The sequence below is a fragment of the Syngnathoides biaculeatus genome, chromosome 2 (genome assembly GCF_019802595.1).
Source record: "Syngnathoides biaculeatus isolate LvHL_M chromosome 2, ASM1980259v1, whole genome shotgun sequence".
In the NCBI taxonomy this organism is placed as follows: Eukaryota; Metazoa; Chordata; class Actinopteri; order Syngnathiformes; family Syngnathidae; genus Syngnathoides; species Syngnathoides biaculeatus.
The window spans coordinates 17,684,271-17,706,872 of NC_084641.1; the positions used below are offsets into that span (position 1 = coordinate 17,684,271).

A 22,602-nucleotide genomic window follows, 5' to 3' on the forward strand; every position below is an offset into this window, starting at 1 on the left:
ATAATGTGTGTTTTGTTTTCTAATAAATTCGTCAAACATTTCCTGTTGGAACTGTAGTACTGTGCAGTAAAGCACGTGAGCAGGACGGCAAGTGAGGCAAGCGAGTTTGCCTCCAGCCTGCAGAGAGGAGGCGTAACGAGAGAAAAGAGTCGAACCCGAGACGACGATGCGCGCGCACAACATGGGGCATGACGTCACTGATGCGCGAGGCAGCAACATGGCGGCAGATTACTGGGAGCAAGGAAGATCCTCCACACTGTCACGCTGAATCGAGCCAAAGACAAGCCGGCCGGCGCCGGGACTCGGCCTCCCGGTGAGTTTGCATTACCATAAGGAGGAGAAAGACGCGGTGGCAGCGTCCAGCTCGGTGATCGCCCTGCTTCGGCTTCATTTAGATGGCTCGAGGTGCAGCAAATAGACGGCGCCCACCTATTAATCGCGCTCGCTACCGACACCGCAGCATAGTCGTGTTCCGGCCGGAAAGTGAGAGGACCCCCGTCGCATTGCTAACAGCTAACAACTACAACAAGCTGGCTGTGATTCAAATGAATTGGCCATTTTTATGGTGCTGTGCGAATGTGGAGTGAGCACAAGTTTCCCCCTCAATGTATCCCACAATCCATTTTGGATAGCAGTGGGCAGCGACGCTCACTGGATCACATATTGTATATCCCAAGAGCCATTGCGCCGTGCGACGATCTTCTTTTCCTTTCGGGCTGTCCCGTTAGGGGTCGCCACAGCGTGTCAGCCTTTTCCATCAAAGCCTTTCTCTTGGATCGTCCTCTCTCACACCAGGTTCCTTCATGTCTTCCCCTCACTACATCCATCCACCTTCTCTTTGGTCTTCCTCTCGCTCTCTTCCCAAGCAGCTCCATCCTTATCATTCGTCTGCCATTATATTCACTATCTCTCCTCCGGATGCATCTGAACCACCCAAGTCTGCTCTCTCTAACTTTGTCTCCAAAACATCTAACCTTGGCTGTCCCTCTGATGAACTTATTTCTAATCCTGTCCAACCTGCTCACCTCCAGCACTGCTTCAGTGCCACCGTCTCTAATCCGGACACCGTGGCTGCCCTCGCCACTGTGTTATAAACTTTGCCCTCCGTCCTAGCAGAGACTCTTCTGTCACGTAACACCTGACACCTTCCTCCACCCATTCCAACCTGCTTGGACCTGTTTCTTGACCTTACAACTCTCACTGTTCTGGACTGTCGAGTCAAAGTTCTCCACCATCTTTAGTAGCCTCACTCTTGCCATTCCACCACTCATTCATTCATTCAATCATTCATTCATTCATCCACATATTCGGGGAGTCCTCGATCTACAACTGAGATCCGTTCCTCCAGTAGCGACTTAACTCAAATTTCAACTTAAGTCAGATTCCACCATTAGAGTCAGAATTTACATCAAAATACTTTGTATAAAAAACAAATACATTGAAATAACTGTTGAGAGGTGGATGGAGAAGAAGAAGGGGAAGCTGCGCTTAGCTATTACGAAGGAACCTGGTCCTAAATCCTCTCCATCTCGACAATATCAAAGAACCTTGTTTTGTGATCATTCTATCCAACATAGGAACGGAACCCTTCACAAGCGCTAAGATACAGGCTTCGTCTTTAATAATTGTCACCACGGTCGACCGACTGAAGCCTTGGTGGTGTTGGCGTCTCTCTTTCTCCAATCTTTTTATGATCTTGAGCTTTGTTTCCATGGTAATGGATTTTCTTTCGACTGTAGAAGCATTGCTAAAAGACACAGCTTTCTTCTTTGGGGCCATAATGTCTAAAAAGAACAGCGAAAAATGCGAAGATACTCCCAATGCGCAAACACGGACTAGCATTAGCCAGATAAAATGGCGGACGGGGGACGGGCGTTGTAAAGTCAAAAGGTCTTAGGTCAAGACCGTCTGAACCTGAGGACTCCCTGTATTCTGTCTTACTCTGTGTAAAATCTTCATTCTTATCCTTTCCAGTGCATGCCTCCACCTTTCCTCGTGTTTTGCCTCTTGTTCCCTGCTTTCACCGCAGACCACAATGTCACAATTAGCAAGCGTCCTGGCCCAGTCTAACCTCATCTGTCGCCCTACTAGTACTAGTACTAGTAATGAACACAGCAGTTCTTTGTAGTGTACCGAATCATAGAATCATCCATCCATATTTTGAGCCTCTTATCCTCACGAGGAAGCGCTGGAGCCAATCCCAGCAGTCATCGGGCAGGAGGCGGCGTACACCCTCAGCTGATGTCGCCAGCCAGTCGCAGAGCACATTGAGACAGACAACAATTGCACTCACAATCACTCCTAGGGGCAATTTAGAGCGTCCAATTAATGCATGTTTTTTGAGATATGGAAGGAAACCGGAGTGCCCGGAGAAAAGCCACGCAGGTATGGGGAGAACATGCAAACACCACACAGGTGGGGCCGGGATTTGAGCCCCAGTCCTCAGAATTGTAAGGCCAACGGTCTAAAGCTGTTCCACCGTCGTTCACTTCTTTTTCACCGACTCATTCACGTGCTTCCTCATTCAGACCATGATTCAACCAAGAGGTTCACATTCACTCGACACGCTCACCGAAGAACTATGCGCTTTTGTTGTCATGTATTGTAATTTCGAAAAGGCAAGATTTTAAAAAAACAAACCTTAAGGAAAGTTATCACCCACCTATCTCTTTCTTGGCAAGCTTTCGAACAACCGGCTTCGGTTTTGACTCGTGAACATCCATTTCCGCCACTTGTATCCGGTATCTTGTTCTTTCGGTCACGACTCACATTTCATGACCATAGGTGATGATAAGAACATAAATCGACCAGTAAATTGAGAGCGTCGTCTTATGGCCTAGCTCATTTTTTTTTTTTTACCACAACAGACCGATACAAAGTCTGGATCAGAGCAGATTGTCCGTCGATCCGCCCCTCAATCTCCCGTTCCAGTCTTCCCTCACTCATGAACTAGACCCCAAGATACTGGAACTCTTCCACTTAGAGCAGAGGGCAACCCACCATTTCTGACTAAGGACTACGGTCTCAGATTTTTAGGTGCTCATTGTCATCGCAGCCACTTCACACTCTGCTGCAAACCGCTCCAGTGAAAGTTGGAGATGACGGCTTGATAAAGCCAACAGGACCACATCTGCAAAGTTGCATTGCTGAGGCTACCAAATTGGACCCCCTTACGTCTTGACTACCCCTAAAATTCTGTCCATAAAGGTTTAGAAGAGAATGGTTGACAAAGTGAAGCCTTGACAAAGTCCAGCTCTCACTGGAAATGAGTCAGACCTCCTGCCGGCAATGTGGACCAAACTCTGACACTGGTCATACAGAGACAGACCAGTACATTTGGGACTCCATATCGATCGGGAGTTTTCATTCAAAGCATGTATTTTGAAACTGACCTGAAATTCCGCTGCTTCCTCAGAGTGCAAATGCTGCTGCTATCTTTCATGTAATTGGCCAAAGATATGTAATCGTTATCTCTATATATGAGTGCTTTGAGTAAATATCCAGTCCCTGGACTGTTTCCTAACTGGTTGCAGTCAATTGACACATCATTGTATTCTAATTGATCCTCCCTGAACACACACTAGTTACATGTTATTAGTTGGGGCAACACTGCAGCAGTTTGATGTCTATCATGAGTGTCAGAAAGAAGGAAAAGTCTTTCACAATGGACCTTTCCGACTGGCTCTGCCCCCCTTAGCTATACTTGCCATCTCCCACAAGCTTCCAAAATGGCGACTGAACAGAACATGTTTGATCTCGATTCTCTATCGCGTAGTCCAGAAAATATTGGGTATGTTTTTTTTTTTTTTTGCCAAATGCGTCAGACTTGTCCAAGAGAGGTCTCAACTATTTTACGCAAGGATATGTACACGGAATTAAGATTTTGGACGGAACAGGACGCAATGTCAGAGTTACAGCGAAACGTTGGCGATTGATGCAAAAAAAGTTCGACGCCTCACGAACTTTATATTGAAATCCAACAGGATAAAATCATGGAATCGTACTGTGCATGTAAAGCAGGGTGAGTACTTTTTACTTGGAAAGATCACGAGTACTATCACTGTAGTCTTTATAAGTGAGTGGGTGTATTCATTTGACTTGGCTCGTAATGAAACCCAGTGCTCTGTCTTAAAAGTCGCATGTTATACTAATAGGGAAATAGACATTTCTCTTGCATGACATGGCGCATTTACATATCCCTAACCCGACTCTTCAGCATGAAACATTACACGCTTCATTCAGCAGGTCACTGATACGCAAACAAAGTGAAAGTTGTTCTCCCGCAATGCATAAAGCACTGATTTATAATTCAATCAATTTTAGAGAAGATACTTCTCCCTCACTTACCTTCGAACATACAGCCTTGTGTTTGTTGAGATTTTTCACACTGAGTTGTACGTGAGGTCTTCCGCAAGCTTGAATCCATCGTAGACACTTCGTCAAGTGCGTTTTAGGCTTTGGAAAATGAATCAAGCGGCGGGCCCCTTGTAACCTAGCAGGAAGTCTTTCATCAGAATTGCACATTCCCCAAGCGCATCTGAGGACCATTTCCTTCGTAACATAGACTTTTCCAAGCGCACGCTATTGACAACCAGCATTGCTTGTGGGACAATACGGCGAGAGGGGCGTGTCAAGCCAGGGGTTACGACAATGCGGCTATCTGATTGGTTATTAATGGACGAGTGATTGACAGGTCGGAAAGGTCCATTATCTGTCGTTCTGACTGAAATTTTACACATCAGAATTACTAATGGGACTCAAGAGTGAATACTCAGAAGTGGTATTGAACATCCCTGCTCTTTACCTTACTCGTTACTTCTGTTGCTCTGATGCCATTTCTTGGCATATGATCTCTAATTGGACACTCTCAATTGCCCGTAGGTGTGATTGTGTGACTCTTTTCTGTCTCTATGTGCCCTGCGATTGGCAGGCAACCAGTTCAGAGTTTACGCCGCCTCCTGCTCGATGACCGCTGGGATAGGCTCCAGCACTCCTGTGACCCTTGTGAGGATGTGACTCAAAAAAATGGATGGAAGTTCACGTATCTGTATAATCAATTTATAAAACCATTATCCATCAGCCTGAGTGCTTTAATCACGCAAATTCCCATTGTGCTACGTGTTAGCATACCTTGACGAGACACTGAATACCTGTGCGCAGGTGCGTCATCCACGCTGGCTGCCCCGCCCCCCTCGGCTTCGCGGCCCCCCCTCATGGAGAGAATGAGGAAGATCAAACGACAGCTGTCTCTCACCCTGGGGAGGGGAGGGGGTGGGGGAGGAGAGCGGACGCTGAGCGACCACCAGGAAATCACATCGCATAGTGACTCAGGTAATATTTGTTTGTAATTGTCGCGCTTTGCTTTACCAATAACTGCTCAACACCTCAAAAACAACACTCAGTCCATATTTGTAGTCATTTATTATCAAAATCTGCATGACTCCGCTGCTCCCAGTACATAGGGCATGATTCCACAATCCCTTCACAGCTATTTACACTGTAGTTTTTATATTATTTTATATTTAGTTTTTTTGTCCTATATTTTTCATTATTCTTGAAACACAAGCTTGGAGTTGCACCTCAGTTTTGTTCTATCTGGAACATACGATGATAATAGTCTTCCAGTTATATTCTTTTCCGTTTTCATCTCACAGAGGCTGGTGCCCTTCGTCCTTCTTCAGGGGGAGCGAAAGTCAGAGGGTCGTCTTCATCCGTTCAGTCTCTTTTTCAGTCATACAGCCGCCGACCTCGAGGTCTGGGACGCAGTCTGAGCTCGTACTTGAACCACAGCAGCAGACTCGGTACGTCTTGAGCGTGACACCTTAGTGCTCCGTGATATGGCGTTAACATAAAAACTCCCATTTCTTTTTTCCCCCCACAAAAATCCAACTTCTGTTTTCTTCACCTTCGCTTGTAGAAACAGCATATGAAAGTCAATTACTGTAATTTCCAACTTACAGAGCGCACCTGATTATAAGCCTCACCCAGTACATTTGGAAAGGAAATACCATTGGGTACATACATAAGCCGCACCTATGTAAAAGCCGCAAGTGCCCACATTGAAACCCACGTTGAAACACAAGATATTTACAAAGTCCACAGAGTTTTCAAAGTTTTAATACCATAGCTTAGCTTAACATAGCAACAACACGGTAGCACGCACTTAGAAAAAGAAAAGAAAAGCAGCCGTGGCAGCTTCACAGTAGCAACACGGTAGGAGAGCACTAACAGGGCCGGTTAAAAAAAAAAAAAACATACCTAAATCAGTGAGACGCGGCGGTAACACAGCAGCATCGTGGTAGCGCAGCGCTAATGCTAATCTGGCGCAAACAGGACCAGTTAAAAAAAACATGCTGGTAAAAATCACTGAGACACAGCAGTAACAGGCTAGCGCAGCGCTAACAGGGCCGGTTAAAAAACAAACAAAACTTACCGGTACAAGTCACTCACTCGGCAAATATATTCCACCGGTGTCACTCTTTCTTTCTCCGCTCGAGTTCCCACTAGGAACCATTAGAAAAAATGCACGAAATAGCTGCATCACCGCATAAACCTCATGGTTGAAAGCGTGTGGGGGAAAAAAAGTCGCGGTTTATAGGCCGGAAATTACGGTATTTTTTTAGTTGCCTTTTGAGATTCTTCCTGATGCTTTCTGCTGGCATTTCAGCATTTCAAAATTTTAATCTGTTCTTAGTTGCCTTGCTTGAGGAAATGAAGGTTAAATAAAAATGCCAAACAAACTTTGTCGCAGGAATTATTTCCCCAGCTTTAACTTTCTTCAAGGCGTAAATAATTGAATTGTTTTTCCTGACAGTGTGACAATAAGTGGTTCCTTTAGGTGAAATGTCCCTTATATCAAAACATACCTGTAGACACAAAATAAATAAAGAATTTAAATATTTTACAATATAAAATGAATTGTCAAATTGGACCATCTTTGGCCTCAGCTTTAGCGAGCAGGCAAGCCACAGACATCTCTCTCCCCGCCAGTCCAGCTAATTGGGGGGCATCCTGAAGCATTCCCAGGCCAGCTGGGGGACATAGTCCTTCCAGCGGGTCCCGAGTCTTCTCCAGGGAACTCTTCCCAGTAGGATTTGACCAGAACACCTCACCCGGGGGGTATTTATGTGGCATCCGAACCAGGTGCCTGAGCCACCTCATCTAGCTCCTCTGTCCGACTGAGCAGTGACTCTGGTCTGAGCTCCTCCTGGATGCTCGAGCTCAGGGGTGCCTGGACTTTTTCACGGCGTGACTGCTGTGGAGAAAGCTAAGGCAAAAAAGAAAGCAAAAGAGAAACTGTAAATAGTAGGCCAACTTGTTTATGTGCGTGCGATCGACGTGTCTGCCACACCTGAATCAAGCGACAAGATGGACGACAGGCTAACGTCTTTTTTTATTTTTTTTTTTTTTTTTTTTGTGGCCACTGTCACGCGATCGACCAAAACCGCTTTGTTAGCCTCACCCCCGGGTTGTTAGTCTTTTAAATAATCACAAGAAAAATTGCTCAGTGTCACGACCAAATCACTAAGTTGGCAACCACTGATTGTTTTTCTAAACTAGCTCCTCTTAAGTTGTTAGTGAAAGCAGTGCATCACAACGGGGATGTGCATTGAATTACGGAAGCTGATTAAAAAAAAAAAATAATAATAAAAATATTTAAAAAAAAGTCCTGAACAATAAACTTGAATCACTCAATCAAATGGATGACTCACCCAGTCCTTCCTTGCGTCCTCACAATCCTCCCTGTCGTCTTGTGTCTGAGAAGAGATCGTCCACGAGGATGTCAAGATGAGCTCCGATGGCGAAAATGAGCCCACATCCTCCTCAGACGACATCCAGAGTCCAGTCCGGGTTCGATTGAGGACCAAGAAGATATCCAGTGAGGTAAACGGACTTCTCAATAGTTATTATGCAAATAGTTATCTGCCTGGATCTTTCCATCCCTTTTCTATCGCGCTTGCTTGTCTTCATTAGAGGAGCGGGTGCAATGGAATCTATCACAGCTGACTTTGGGCGAAAGGCAAGGTCCACCCTGAACTTGCTGCCAGCCAATGTCAGGGCAGATCGAGCCACACAAGCATGGCTTGGTGATAAAATGCTTCCTCTAAAACAGCAGTGCCCAGACTTTTTTTTTTACCCCAAGATCTACTTTTCAAGCAGGCAGCCTCTCGCGAGCTACCGACAAGGGGGAAGGGGGTGGAATGATGATGATGCTCCCAATGTTGTGTTATTAATCTTATTTGATATACTATATATAAGTATATATACATTTAAAATACAGAGTTAGCTTTTTGTGCACTGTATTGTCTGTGTTTTCATCCTGGATCAGGCCGTGCCAAGGTGGAATTTTAAAATGACACACCATCTCATCCTGCACTTTTCTACTATGGCTTGAGACCAGACCTTTCCCACTCGGAAAAGAGAAAATCTCGTCCAGTTTAACCACTTTTTCTTTGATTGTTCACATATTCCGACAGTCATTGCATCGTAAAACAACAGCATTTCTTTAACTTTCTCCTTTATCAAAAGTAAAGATAAGAAGCATGTCTAGCTTGTCTTTGGTCTACGTCGCCCAGACTCTGTTGCAAACTAAAGCAGCGGTGGTGGACGCTGTCATTATAAAACACATTGATGGGCTGCGTAAGTACTGTAACATTTGTAATTATGAGTGTACGTCTTTATGAGCGGGGGTGTGGGGGAACTAGGAAAAAGAAAGTGTGACGGAGCAGTGGTCGTTGTTAGAGAAAGTTCCGTGTGCTGCCTAAAAGAAATCAGTGGCTTCTTCTTTTCACTTTTTACAGGACGTCTGTGAATTGTGCCATTGGATGTAGCAACCAGTCATCTCTCACTCATTGAATCACATTGCAAATTGCCACAAACTGAATAGCTGTATGTTGTACTTTTCAATTTTCAATTTTTTGGTTGTTGCACGCAATGCAGAATATTTGCGAAGAGACTGCATCAATGGTGCACAATTGCGTACGCGCGCAGTTTACAGGGAACATTGGCTGACGTCCCACGATTGACCAAGACTGCTGATCGCAATCGGCGCGTTGAGCACCCCTGCTCTAAAAGTTAAAATGTCAGTCACAGTACCCTCACTTTGCCCCTCGGTTATGATCATAACGAAAGCCCGCTAGGCCAACAGAACAGCGGGGCGGATGAAGAGCATGACACAGTAGTGCCAAATTTGCAATCTGCCATTTTTTCTTTTTATTTTATTTATTTTTTTAATTGTCAGTTGACCTTTTGAGCACCTGAAATACTGCATGAATGCACTCGCACACACTCAACCTTTTGTGTTTCTCTCAGGACATCAACAAACGTTTGTCGTTGCCGGCAGACATTCGTCTTCCAGACGGCTACCTGGAGAAGTGCAGCGTGATTGGTCCAGCCCTGTTTGAGCAGCCAATCAGCAGGCGGCTGCGTAGAGTCTCCCTGGTATGCCCGTGTCGTGTTGCGTGACCGCGGAAGTTTATGTTGTCGCAGTTAATCTTCCCGTGTCCTTTTATGTGCAGTCTGAGATTGGTTTTGGCAAACTGGAGACTTACATCAAACTAGACAAACTGGGAGAGGTCAGAACTATTACTTGTCTGTCACTTATCAGCATGTCTGGCTGTCTGTGACCTGTCTGTCTGTCTGTCTTTGATGTGGGTGTCCAGGGCACCTATGCGACTGTGTACAAAGGTCGAAGTAAACTGACAGACAACTTGGTGGCTTTGAAGGAAATTCGTCTGGAACATGAAGAAGGAGCTCCGTGTACAGCCATCAGAGAAGGTGCTTGGAGACCTCCCATCTGTTGTAGTCCTATGCATTTGTTATTTGGCAGCGAGACCTTAAAACAAATCCCGATTTTTCTTTTTTTTTTTTTTCACCAAAATCTCATTTCTAATCGGAATCAACATTGAGAGAACTCTACCGCAAATAGCGCAAACGTGTAAATGGGCTTTGTAATACCGTAGTGAAGCCAGAGAATGGCGATAGAAAGGATGTAAAATTGAAAGGATCATAAAGTATGCGGTCATGAATCCACGTTACATCAAGGACTGTATTTGGTAGTAACATTTTCAACACAACAGCTTCACAAGGCTCCTCCTCAACAGTGTTATCCAGTAGACTAGCCCAAGTAACATACAGTGATGGTGAGCACGGTGGCTCAGCTGATTCCTCGTTTCTCGACCACAATCCGTTCCACAAATGGTTCGAAAAGTGATTTGTTCAAAAACCGCATTGATATTTCCCGTTACAATGAATGGAAAAAGATATAATGCGTTCCAAGCCTAAAAAAAAATTGAGCTTTTTAAAGCATTTTTTTTTTTTTTTTTTAGCTTTTCCTGATAATAAACTGCATAGTAGAAATGCATGTATAGTTTCAATAAAAGTATTAAAACATATAATATATATAATAAAATAATTTAGGAAATATATTTTACTTTTTGATTAAAATGTACGCTATAGTAGTAGAGTACTCTAGGCTGAGAGTGCATTGCCGTATCTGTAGCGACTCGCCCCCCAGTATTGTAAACTTTTTTTTTTTATTAAAAGTGCAGAATAACTTCAAACAAACAATAATGAGGGGGGAAAAAAAAGCTTTTTTTAATTTTTACAAAAAGCAACACACAAAAACATTCGTAACTCGAATTAACAAAAAAAAAAAAAAAAACTGCAGAAATGCTTCAACAACTGTACGTATCAAATGTCTTCGGGGGCGGTGACTCCCCCCCTTTTACCAAAAAATAATCTATAGTCATTTGTTTCTGCCATCTCTTAAGAACATTTCTGAAGTGGCTTATCACAACATCATTAAAATTTTGGAGTGCTCTGGTTCGACGAAATTAGGGATTTTGTTCCACTTGGCACAGATGGCTTTGATGTCAGCACTTGGGAATTTTTTTTTCGGGGGGCGTTCGAGTAGATAATAGAAAACGCCTCGTCGGTGGGTCAACTGCTTGCGCCGCACGCGATGTTATTTCAGCAGCGTGGGAATTCACAACAAAGCGCGTCGTGGGTCAGCTGGTCAGGCCGCGCGCAATGTGTTTTTTCTGGAGTTTTTCAGCGGCGTTCGAGTACCCATTTTCGTTCAAAAACTGAAGCACAAAAATCTTGAAATTTTCGTTCAGAAACCGATTTGTCCGAAATCAAGGACGTTTGAAAACCGAGGTTTTAGTGTACTTTAAAAAAGAATTTGTGTCGTTTGTCTTCAATATACCCCAATTAATGGTTAAAATTTTGAGTGACGCATGTGCTGTTTGTCTGGATCAGTTTCTCTGCTGAAGGACCTGAAACATGCGAATATCGTGACGCTTCACGACATCATCCACACACAGAAGTCCCTCACACTGGTCTTCGAGTACCTGGTGAGACGCAAACTTAATTGTGTCAATATTTTCACGTGGTTACATGCTTCAAAGACCTTATTACTGTGTTTTTAGGACAAAGATCTGAAGCAGTACCTGGACGACTGCGGAAACGTCATCCATGTGCACAATGTCCAAGTGCGTCGTCGTCTTACTTACCGTTGCTGTAGGGCTGGGCAGTGTGGCTTAAAAATATATCACAATAAGCATTTCACATCATATATCGATGATTGTTTTTATATATATATATATATATATATTTATTTATTTTTTTACTTTTCAAAATAAGGACCCATAGTAAAAAAAAAAGGCACCATTTCAGTAATTATAAAATGTAATTTTTTATTTTTCGAAAGCTTAAAACACCCATTATCCCTGACCTATTATTATTATTTATAATAATCAATTTGTTACCTCAATACCAGTCCATTTCTTATCGACTCCCCCTGGGTGGGTCTGGTGCCCTCCAGAACTGTGCTGGTCTTGTGATACTTAATGGATTATTTTAATCATTATTTAATCAAATCAACTAAATTGACAGTTAAATATACACATTTTGAATGCCTTTTATTTTGAAATACAAAACCAGATCTGCGCTTTCGGTGGGGTAATGGGTGGGTCTAGTTTCCCCCAGAACTAGACTGGTCATACAATATCCAAGAGATTTTTATTTTTTTTAAATTGTTTATATTTGCAGTCATTTGTCTAGATTTCAAAAAAATGTTTTCAAATTTTTCAAAAATGTTTTTAAAATGAAACTTCACATTTCAATTAACCATCCTGGGTGCATTCCTGGGATAGTCTACTTCCTTCCAGAAGTGGACTGCATGTTTGATAAGAGATTTCATATCATTTTAAATCCAAATCTTTGATGTACAAGTATTATGTGTCAAGATTTTATTTTGAACGTGGCCCCCTCATAGCATGTTGGTACATAATGCGGCTGAAATGGTTATAAAAAATGAGGCCGTATGGCCGGAGTTTATGGGGACAACAATCCTGCATAGTTTACAGACCACATTGGTGATCCTGCTTTTGTTGGACTCAAAATATCCATCCACTGATGTCAACGATTTCTTCATGTGCTTTCCCAGCCGTTTTTCTTCCCATTTCAGTGCATGGCATTGTTTTTAATTTCAAAGAAGTTCAGAGGATCAATGGCACAACATTAAATCGCTGCTATACGTGCTACTCACAAAAGACTGTGTGAATTTAATGTTCTAACAAAATTTGTTGCGCTGGACCGCCATAGGTTGAAAGGCTGAAGGTAGATCTCGAGTCTCTTCCGAGCTTTTATGTTGTCCATTTGCAGTGACAGTAACCCAGCAAAAAGGGAAATCACTGCTGTGATTTTCCTCAGGATGTTTTTCTATTAATCATTTTATTGAAGGTATTTTCTGTCTATTACGATACATATTGTTGTTTTGCCCAGCCGTATGTTACTGTTTCTACTCTGATCCCACCAAGGTGATGACTTTTATGTATTTCTCGCTCAGCTTTTCCTCTTCCAGTTACTGCGAGGTTTGGCTTACTGTCACCGCAGGAAAGTTCTCCATCGAGACCTCAAGCCCCAAAACCTGCTCATCAACGAGCGAGGAGAACTCAAACTGGCCGACTTTGGTGAGAACTTCTGGTCTTTGTCGGTGTGCTTCTGTCACGGTTCTGCCTTTTTAATTTTAGTATTTTTACATGAGGCTCTTGAGGTTGTCCATGTGTTTGTCGTATTTATCCATGTTCTAGTGTTTTTCCCTTAGGTTTCTACTGGTTTTCAATGTGGTCCTAGAGGTTTTCCATGTTGTTGAAGTTTTTCTTTGCCCATGTACTTCTGGTCCATGACCACATGGTACTAGTTTTTATCCAGGGGGTTATAGTGGTTCTCCATGTCATTATAGTGGCTGTGCAGATGTTTCTAGCGTGTGACTCTGTAGTTCAAGTGGTTGTCTACGTGGTTAGAGTGGTTCTCCATATACAGTAGTTAGAGTACATGTGGTTGTAGTTCTTTGTCTGTGTTGGTCTAGTGCAGGGGTGTCAGACTCATTTTTATTGCGGGCCACATTGTAGTTACGGTTTCTGTCAGAAGGCCATTATGACTGAAACCATGAAATTCTCGAGTTGAGACATCATATTTACACATTAACGTTATCAACTAGGTTTGGTATCAGAAAGCAAAGATATGCTTGCAATATCTCAACACCATCATTTACGATATGACAATTTCAAATGTTGGTACAGATTTGAACAAAAATCATGGAAGTTAATACACGTGATTTGCCTTCATGGGACCCATAATCATGTGGCGGGCCGCATCTGGCCCCCGACCCTTGAGTTTGACACATGTGGTCTAGCGTTTATGTATGTGGATCTTGGGCTTTTCTACTTGGGGTTTTATTGTGTGTGTGTGTGTGGTCCCAGTTACCGGTGTGATTTGGGGTTGCAGGTCTGGCCCGGGCCAAGTCGATCCCAACCAAGACCTACTCTAATGAAGTGGTGACCCTTTGGTACCGGCCGCCAGACATCCTGCTGGGAAGCACCGACTACTCCACACACATCGACATGTGGTCTGTTGCCGTGACGGAGCACCTTTGTCCTCATTTTTCTGGCGCTTCCTCTCACTTGTGTGCGTGTGTGCGAGCGTAGGGGTGTAGGCTGTATTTTGTACGAGATGACGACAGGCCGGCCATTGTTTCCTGGTTCCACAGTGGAGGAAGAACTTCACTTCATCTTCAAGTTGTTGGGTCAGAACCCAACTTCTGATACAGTTTGTCGAATCGTGTGACACGAACGTTTGTTGACTGTGGGTGTCTTTCCTTGCTTACAGGAACGCCGACTGAGGATAGCTGGCCAGGAATCTGTTCCAACGAGGAATTTGTGGCAGCAAATTATCCTCAGTACCCCCCAGAGAACCTCGGCGACCACACGCCCCGGTAACATAACTCTTACCTCATAAGCAACCATGCGTCTTGGTTACTCTATGACATACATGGTATACGTGTGTTTCTTGTACTTCAGCAACGTGGTGTGTCAGCACATTTGTTAACTATGTGTTTGTGTGTTTGTTTTTCAGGCTCAGCAGCGACGGCGTCCAACTGTTGTCGAAGTTCCTCCAGGTCCGTGAATGTCTCATGTGCACACACGAAACGATGATACGCGTTTTATAAGTGTTTTCCAGTATATGAGTGAGTGTGTTGTGTAGTTTGAAGGAAAGAAAAGGACTTCAGCAGCTGAGGCCATGACTCACTGTTACTTCAGTAACCTTGGAAAAAGAGTATGCACACTTCCTGACAGTAAGTACACACTACTACTACTTCTATGACTTCCTGGATTATTATTAGTAATTGGCTATTACCACAGCTACATAACAATTCCTGCATAACTATTAGTACACAACTATTATTACCGTAATTCCTAACCGACAGAGTGCACATGGTTATAAGCCTCGGTACACAGAAAGAGTTTTAACGCTAGCACGGGGCTAGCGTTAGCGCGGCGCTAACTGTGTGCTAACACAAGTGCCGCATCAGCGCATAAACCGCAGGGTTGAAGAAGTGTGAAAAAAGTCGCGGCCTGTAGGCCCGAAATTACGGTACTTGACCACTGCATAGTTGTATTACTACTTGACTACTACTGTGTTTTCCGGATGACAGTGTACACCGGTTAATAGGCCACACCCACTCTATGTAGCTTTTTTTTTTTTTCTTTTCCCATACACGAGCTGCGCTGGACCATCCACCGTGGATAGTGTACGCCGTACGCACTTTTACATTGTAAAAAATATTGGTATTGACAAAAAAAATGACTGAAAATGTTTATTTATATACTTTTTTTCCAAACAGTGACTCTAATAGAGCAGTAAAATGGCGCAAACATAACAGAAAAGTCGTTTTCATCCATCCTCCCCCTCCTGTTCACTGAAACTACAAAAGTATTGGGGTTGAACAGCCTCAGAATATTTCACATACCATTTCAGTCATCTCGAGTTAGTGCTGAAGTTGTGCTATTCTCCTCACGTAGCAGTCCAGTGTTTTCATCCTTTACCGTAATTTGCGGCCTATAAACGGCGACTTTTTTACACGCTTTCAACCCTGGGGTGATGCAGCTAATTTATGAATTTTTTTATAACGGCTGCAAGGGGGCACTCGAGCAGAAAAGGTAAGCGTGAGGCCGGTGGAATATATGTGCCGATGAAGTGACTTTTACCGGCCCTGTTAGTGCTGTGCTAGCGTATTGTTGCCATGTCTCAGTACAGGTATATTTTTTTTTGTTGTTGTTTTCTTTTTTTTTTTAAACCGGCCCTGTTAGCGCGCGCTAACATTAAACTCTCTGTCTACCCTCTTTCTTTGTAAATATCTAATGTTTCAATGTGGGCACTTGCGGCTTTTACACAGCTGCGGTGTATGTATGTACCAAATGGTATTTCCTTTACTAATATACTGGGTGAGGCTTATAGCCAGGTGCGCTCTGTAGGCCTGGAATTTCGTTAATAGTAGATTATTTCACGCTCAATGCTCCACGTGTTTAAAATTCACCGGAAGAGCTTCGCATGCGTCTTTTTTTTTTTTTTTAACCCAATACACAAAACTAATATGATTTCTCTGTTTTTTTCCAGCGACATCCATCTTTTCTCTACCAGAGATTCAATTGGAACGAGAAACGAGATCAGCAGATCAAGGTAACACATACACGTGTTCACTTTGTGTTCATAAGTGGGCCCTTAATTCTCGTCGGCGTTGGAGCTTAAATCTGGACTTTGAGCAAAATGTTGGCTACAAATGTACCATGGATCAGTGTTTCCCAACCTTGATTGAGCCAAGTGGCAATATTACATTGGAAAACTCCTAACAGCAGACCACCAAACAATGCCACAAAAAGTATTTCAATTGAAATGATGATTAGCTTGTCTCAATTTAGTCACTTCTGATGTACGCATTTGTTCTGTGTGCGCGTCTCTTTACTCATTGTGTAGTGTAAATGGCAACAGGTAAATATTCAGCCTAATTAGGTTCCTACAACCATCTAGTGGATGAATATTTAATGGTTCTGCCCGTCGGGACACCCCACTGGCATGCATATGTGGAAAAAAGAATGCTTTATTAAAGGTCAAATGTCATGCCTGTAAATATTCTAAAATAGATATTGCAATGAAAATTACATATAACATTATTCACTTCAATGTCCATACAAAAAAATAAATGTGTAATCATCCATGCGCAAAGTTGCGGGAGTCTCATTCGACATCCAAGTGGTCGCCATATTGGCTGCATCTCCTGCCCGTGACGTCACCCCGGACATTCGCCATTGAAAACACGCTGTGCTCCCTACGATGGGACACGGAAGCTCTTTTCGAAGAAGAGAACATCTCACAATTGACCGACGTGACCGGGGCAATATTACCCTATCGTTTCAAGCCATATATAGATGATATGCGGATCACTTCTAACTAACAACAGATTCCCAGGCAGTATGAATGATCCAGCCCGGCCGAAGCGCCGTGCCCCTCGTCTGTAGCCGACGCCCACATTGACACATTTAGCACCCCAAACTTACGTGCATGGGTCTTTTGTTACATTGAGAGAGGATTACGCCCCCCCCCCCCCCCAAACTATTTTTGTTTTTCTTTAGTAGCCGTATACACACCTACCTGTCATCTGGAACCCCTGAAGCTCTTTTTACGACGAACCGGGTCTTTTTGAAAAGTATGAAGAGTAAATCCATCCTCCCGGGGGTTTGAACAATATCCAGCAATAGAACAAGCTGGCATTTTGGCTAACACGGAGGAACAACAAGCTATCTTCCCGCAGGTAAAACTGGGATAAACTTACGAGACCGCTTGAGTGGGCGTCTGTTACTAACGTCACTTCCTGCTTTTTCTCGAAAACAAATCCCTGGAGAGGATTTTCATGGCAGGAGTGATAAAAAGCCATATACATCAAAATCATTTTGTGTGGTGGAAAAAAAGTGGATGGGTCCATTCTGGCTGCTTTTTTTTTCCCCACATGAATAACATACTAAAAATAATGCATTTCATGACAGTGGCACTGTAAGTACGGTGGTACAGTATATTCGTAGGGATAGAGACTGAGCCCTGCCACATATATAAACAAACTTGTATTTGCATATAAATGCCACGTGATAGTGGCAAAAAAAAGTGTTGTATGATTTCTCCAAGATTTAAAATGTTCATGTTAATTTATACACAGTATAAATCAAAATACAATACAATCAAATATGCACAGTAGTGCATTGGATCATTACCCGCAGCCCACCTGATGATTTGCCATGTGGTCGGGAATCACTCTTTTATGTCAAATATATGTTAAGATGTTTCGGTTCTACTTGAAAATCAAGAAATTAAAATAAGTTTTTTTTTTCTTCTTCCATCAGTAAACACTCTGAGCAGGAGGCGGAGTCTCCTCTTCTGACGCAGTCAGTGACACAAACGTTGGCACGCAGACGTCATTGAAAGAACAACCAATCGAGAGACAGGACATTGTTTCCATGGCAACAGGTCTTCCATTTTTACCGACATCGCATCTCCTCTGAGGTTGGTTTAATATTCTGCTCAAGTCATTGATGACATCGTTGATGACATCACACGGTCGGTGTTAGGAGAGAATGGCCACGGCTGGAGCGGCAACATTTTTGCACAGGAAGTGACGCGTTCTTCCCAAAGCCATGATTGCGCGTGCGACTGTAGAGCAACGTTTGTTATTGTAAATAATGACATGATACACTTGTCTGTCCTGTTCATTAGGGATGCCTCGAAAGCCCGCTTTGTCTGCTCTGAGACTGTTTCTTTGTTGTCAGGGCAACTAAAGCCTTGTTCACAGCGCCAGCCGCAAAGTCCGTCAAACTGCTGACACATCTATCTTTTTTTTTTGAATGGACGGATCGCTTGTGCGGGAATGGAGAGAACTTTTGAGCTCAAGAGCCACATTTGATTAGGTGTCTGTCTCTGTACCTGTGGAAATGAACAACGACCGCACCATTCACAAATCGGATCAACACAAAATGGGCCATTACATATTCTGATCCCGTAACGTAATCTTTTCAGCAAGCGCAGTGAGACCGCAAAATGAAAAAAATATCCTCTGAAATAGAAGCTTCTTCAAAACCTAGAATGCGAAACCGTGACCTTTAACTTTATGGAGTATTTAATCCCGGCTAACATTTCTGCATGCGCTGCAACTTGTAACGAGAGTAAAATCTTTAGTTGGTGACTACGGAGTCAATATTGCCACAAGGTGCCTTTTGAGATGTGCCCATTTCACCCTCGAAAATCAGATTTTTCCATTGCACTTCATATTCGTCGCGTTATCCTATCAGAAATGCATTTTGGCCAAGTTCCCACACTTTATGAATCAACGGCAGGCAGGCAATTTATGGCCAAGCAGCAAAATATGGGCACTTGCTGACAGGGTGGACATGTTTGGTTGTTAACGTTTCATGAGCACACGGTGGACCTTCACTTCCCGCGATTCAGTTAGCAAGACGACTGCTGAAGCAATATATTTTGAATTTCTGGTTTCAGGATTTTATATCAATTGATGTTTCACTTTGACGGCGTGGATGTATTAAGCCTGAAAATATCCAACTCGATGAGAGTGATCAGAATTCCAAAACACGAGTGCACCTAGCCAATGTGTCAGCTTTTTTGTCAAGAAAGACAAAATGTTGGCCGTAAAGCCACTGAAGACATCGGAGGAGTTCCCCCTAATGAAAGGGTGGACATTTTAGGGGTGCATGCAAAAGCTCCATTATGATCAGGAAATTAGAATACTGCATACCTGATTTAAGAATGACTCATTTGATCAAATCAATTGTGGACAGGAAAACCACGTCATTTATTTTGATGGCAACTACTTCTTCCAAAACACTGTGGATTGCACAGGGTGGGTGCGGGTCCTGCTTGAATCACATACATCCAATGAAAATAAATATTGGTATGAAATGAAGGAAACATCTTAAGAGACTTATCATTGTACTAGTATGCATAAAAATGTTTGGCCATTATAAAAATAAGACCTCAGTGTTTCATTGTTCCGGCACAGTTGCTTGATTCTGGCAGCTGTGAGGACCCTAAATTTATCACAACAAAATCATATTTCCAGGTATGTGAGATGACTTTCCGATCCACTCTCGTCTTACGAAAGCACTAACCAAATTTTTCCACACCCTTTTCTCAAAATGAGCTCATGGTCACTCGCTCCTAAACTGTCGTCGCCATTTTCAACAGAGGTCATCAGCCGTCGTGTCGCTCTTAAGAGGGGTTAAATCAAACCCGTGTATTAATTTATACTGAATATTTATTCCCCAGGGGTCTTGATAAAGGATTCCTAACACTTTGTGGGAACGAGGCAGCGAACAAAAAAATCGGTTGTTTCATTTGACGCATGATAGGTGGGCAGCGACTCATGAAAACATGAAAAAGTCCCTTTTCCATCGTATTTTCCATCCAAAGCCCACTGACGATCCCTGGTGGCTGAGCTGTGAACAGGTTTTAGTTCATTCGAGTCGGCCAGCGTGCCGTTAAAACTTCTTGATCAGGGCTGGGCAAACATTTGTGCTCAAGGGCCATGTGTTGAAACCCATGTCAAATAGTTTCAAATAAAATATTCATTTGTTCTCTTTTTTTTTTTTTTTTTTTTTTGCATCTTATTGTTCATAGTTTAATTAATTCACCCATTATATGATAACTGTGTAAATGAAATGTATAATTATTTTGTTATCAGCAATAATTATATTTAATGTGATGTTTAAAAAAAAAAAACAGATTTTACAGTTACATGAATGAAACGTATTTTTAGACTTATTCTAAATGTTCAGTGATGAAAGAACTGCTGGTACTGTATGGACTTTGCCCATCCCTGTTCCAGATGGTTGACAGGGCGTCCCTAATCAACTGTCTCAAAGGTATTTGACGCAACTGACGACGTCGCACGTCTCCGATTGGTCGGCGTCAGCTAGCCGGCTGTGTCTGTCTCTCTCTCGCTCTCAAACGGTCCAATCAGCTCGCAGAATGTCCGACACCAACACGAGATTGCTGTCTTTGTTTGTATTTGAATGGTTCCGGTTATTTATATGGACCCGTAGCTTCAGGAAATGGGCTGTGTTTAATTGGTGCTGATCAGAAGGAATGCGTTCGCTCATGCTGAAAAAGAAAAATGAAAAAAAGATTTGAGTTCACAAAAATGTGAAAGGGTAGCGATCCCACGTGGGCTGAGCCAACTTGATCATGTGACTGTTGAATGTAGTACTGTTGGCTGAGTTTACATTTGTTTTTGAGAAAAGCAGAGAAAACAGAATTGTTGGCAATGTTTTTTTTTTTTTCCATTTGCACAAGAAGGGAAACCTTTTATTTTGCAGTCTTCTACGAAGTTTTACTCCTGTCAAGGACTTTCATTTTGATGTAATGTATTCAGATCCGATTCTGTTTTCTCTGCGTCTTCGGTAAATTACACCAAAGCTCTCTGCAATATAGCGCAATGCATGATGGGACTTGTCGTTCTTCCAGCGTCTTCTCGTGTTGTACTCGCAATATATTTACATCACCAAATATTAAAAGTTTTTATTTATTCTCAATGCAGCTGCTCATTTTTGTGTTTTGTTGGGAGATCCCCTCCAACGGGGTCCATTTTCATGGGTTTAAAGCGGTCACGATAGAGTCAAACGTTACGTTTTGATGCCAAAGCTATATTTTTGGTACTGTATATTTAAAGAAATGAAGTGGGGAAAATTACAAAACACCTTTGGCAGTTTTCGTGACATTTGCATTGAGAATGCTAAAATGCCTTGTTTCCCACCATAGAGACAAGACACAATTTGGAACAGTTCCCAAGTGTTGATAACTACGGAAGCGTATTGCTGCTACACCAACAAAAAAAAAAAAAAGGACGGTGCCACATTATAACGTGATATGTTTCACATTATAATGTGAAACGTTTCATGCAAGAGTGCAAGAGGTAATCTTCGGGTACACCACGACTGTAAAAAGCTCACCAAAATCATGTTTTGTGCTACACTTAATGATGTCTTATGTCTGCTGCCCGCCCCAACTGGAAGTAATTGCCTTTTGGGGGGGGGGGGATGTATTTCTTTATTATTTTCTACATTATAAAGTGAAACGGATCTACATTATAATGTGAAACATATTACGTTATAATATGGTAGTGCCTTTTTTTTTGTGTGTGTGTGTGTGTGGCAGCAATACGCTTCCGTAGATAACCTTTTTGCATGTTTTTGTCAAACTTCCAGAGAGATCAACACTTGTAGGCAAGCCTTGTTGCATTAAGTGATGAAGCTTGCTCAAATGAGACAAATTCTAAGACAAACTGGACAGTCCAGTGGCAATCGAGTCAGTAACTTTGAGAATGTTGTGACAGGGATGAATGTGAACGGTTGGACAGAATATTTTTTGCCATGGGGGAGTTGCTTATTTTAGGGGCAAATGTCACATGGACCAGCCCTTGTCCCCCTTTTATTAATTTATTTATTTTTTTGTAACAGAGGGTCCAAAACTTGAAAGTTTGCCTCTTGACACATTTTCGCAAATGCGCAGATGACAAAAAAATTGACTTTGTTGAATTATACATTGGATGAGCTGACAGTCGCTCCAATTGCGCAGTTATTCAAAAGTCACTTTGGCCTGATGTGCAACACATGAAACAAGCCTGCTTTCAATTTAAATGTTGTACCATTTAATTATTTGAAGATTAATTACTGTTGGTTAGCCACAGATGAGAAAATATACATAATATACAGTCCTTTGAAAAAGTATCCACCCCCCTCCACTTTTACCTTTTTTTTATCATAACTGTCACAATTTTTCATCCATCCATCCATTTTCTTTGTCGCTTATCCTCACGGGGGTCGCGGGGAGTGCTGGAGCCTATCCCGGCTGTCATCGGGCAGGAGGTGGGGTACACCCTGAACTGGTTTCCAGCCAATCGCAGGGCACATCGAGACAGACAGCCACACTCTCAATCGCACCTATGGGCAATTTAGAGTGTATAAATTTATGCTTCTTTTGGGATGTGGGAGGAAACCGGAGTGCCTGGAGAAAATCCACACAGGCATGTGGAGAGAGCATGGAAACTCCACACAGGTGGGGCCGGGATTGAACCCGAGTCCTCAGAACTGTGAGGTCAACGCTTTACCAGCCGTGATTCAAATGTTCACGTTACAAATCAAACCAATTTTAATGCTCGATCACTGCGGATACAAAATGCAGTTTTCAAATGACAATTAA

General features: G+C 42.8%; 1 protein-coding gene across 1 annotated transcript; it reads left to right on the forward strand.

Annotated features, from left to right (window-relative positions):
* The first annotated feature begins 176 nt into the window (after positions 1–176).
* cdk16 (cyclin dependent kinase 16) lies at positions 177–20,936 on the forward strand. The gene is made up of 17 exons (XM_061838266.1): positions 177–313; positions 5,161–5,331; positions 5,655–5,801; positions 7,766–7,884; positions 9,313–9,441; positions 9,519–9,575; positions 9,663–9,777; positions 11,263–11,357; positions 11,433–11,495; positions 12,854–12,977; positions 13,795–13,915; positions 13,995–14,092; positions 14,176–14,281; positions 14,422–14,464; positions 14,551–14,641; positions 15,964–16,026; positions 17,739–20,936. The coding sequence occupies exons 2-17, from the start codon at positions 5,214–5,216 to the stop codon at positions 17,774–17,776; spliced, it is 1,527 nt and encodes a 508-aa protein (XP_061694250.1). The 5' UTR covers positions 177–313; positions 5,161–5,213; the 3' UTR covers positions 17,777–20,936.
* Positions 20,937–22,602: the final 1,666 nt, after the last annotated feature.

Coding starts and splice junctions, on each gene's coding strand:
- cdk16 (XM_061838266.1), top strand. CDS start 5,214: ATGGAGAGAATGAGGAAGATCAAACGACAGCTGTCTCTCACCCTGGGG. Junction 11,358..11,432: donor CACTGGTCTTCGAGTACCTG/GTGAGACGCAAA, acceptor CTGTGTTTTTAG/GACAAAGATCTGAAGCAGTA. Junction 13,916..13,994: donor TCCACACACATCGACATGTG/GTCTGTTGCCGT, acceptor GTGCGAGCGTAG/GGGTGTAGGCTGTATTTTGT.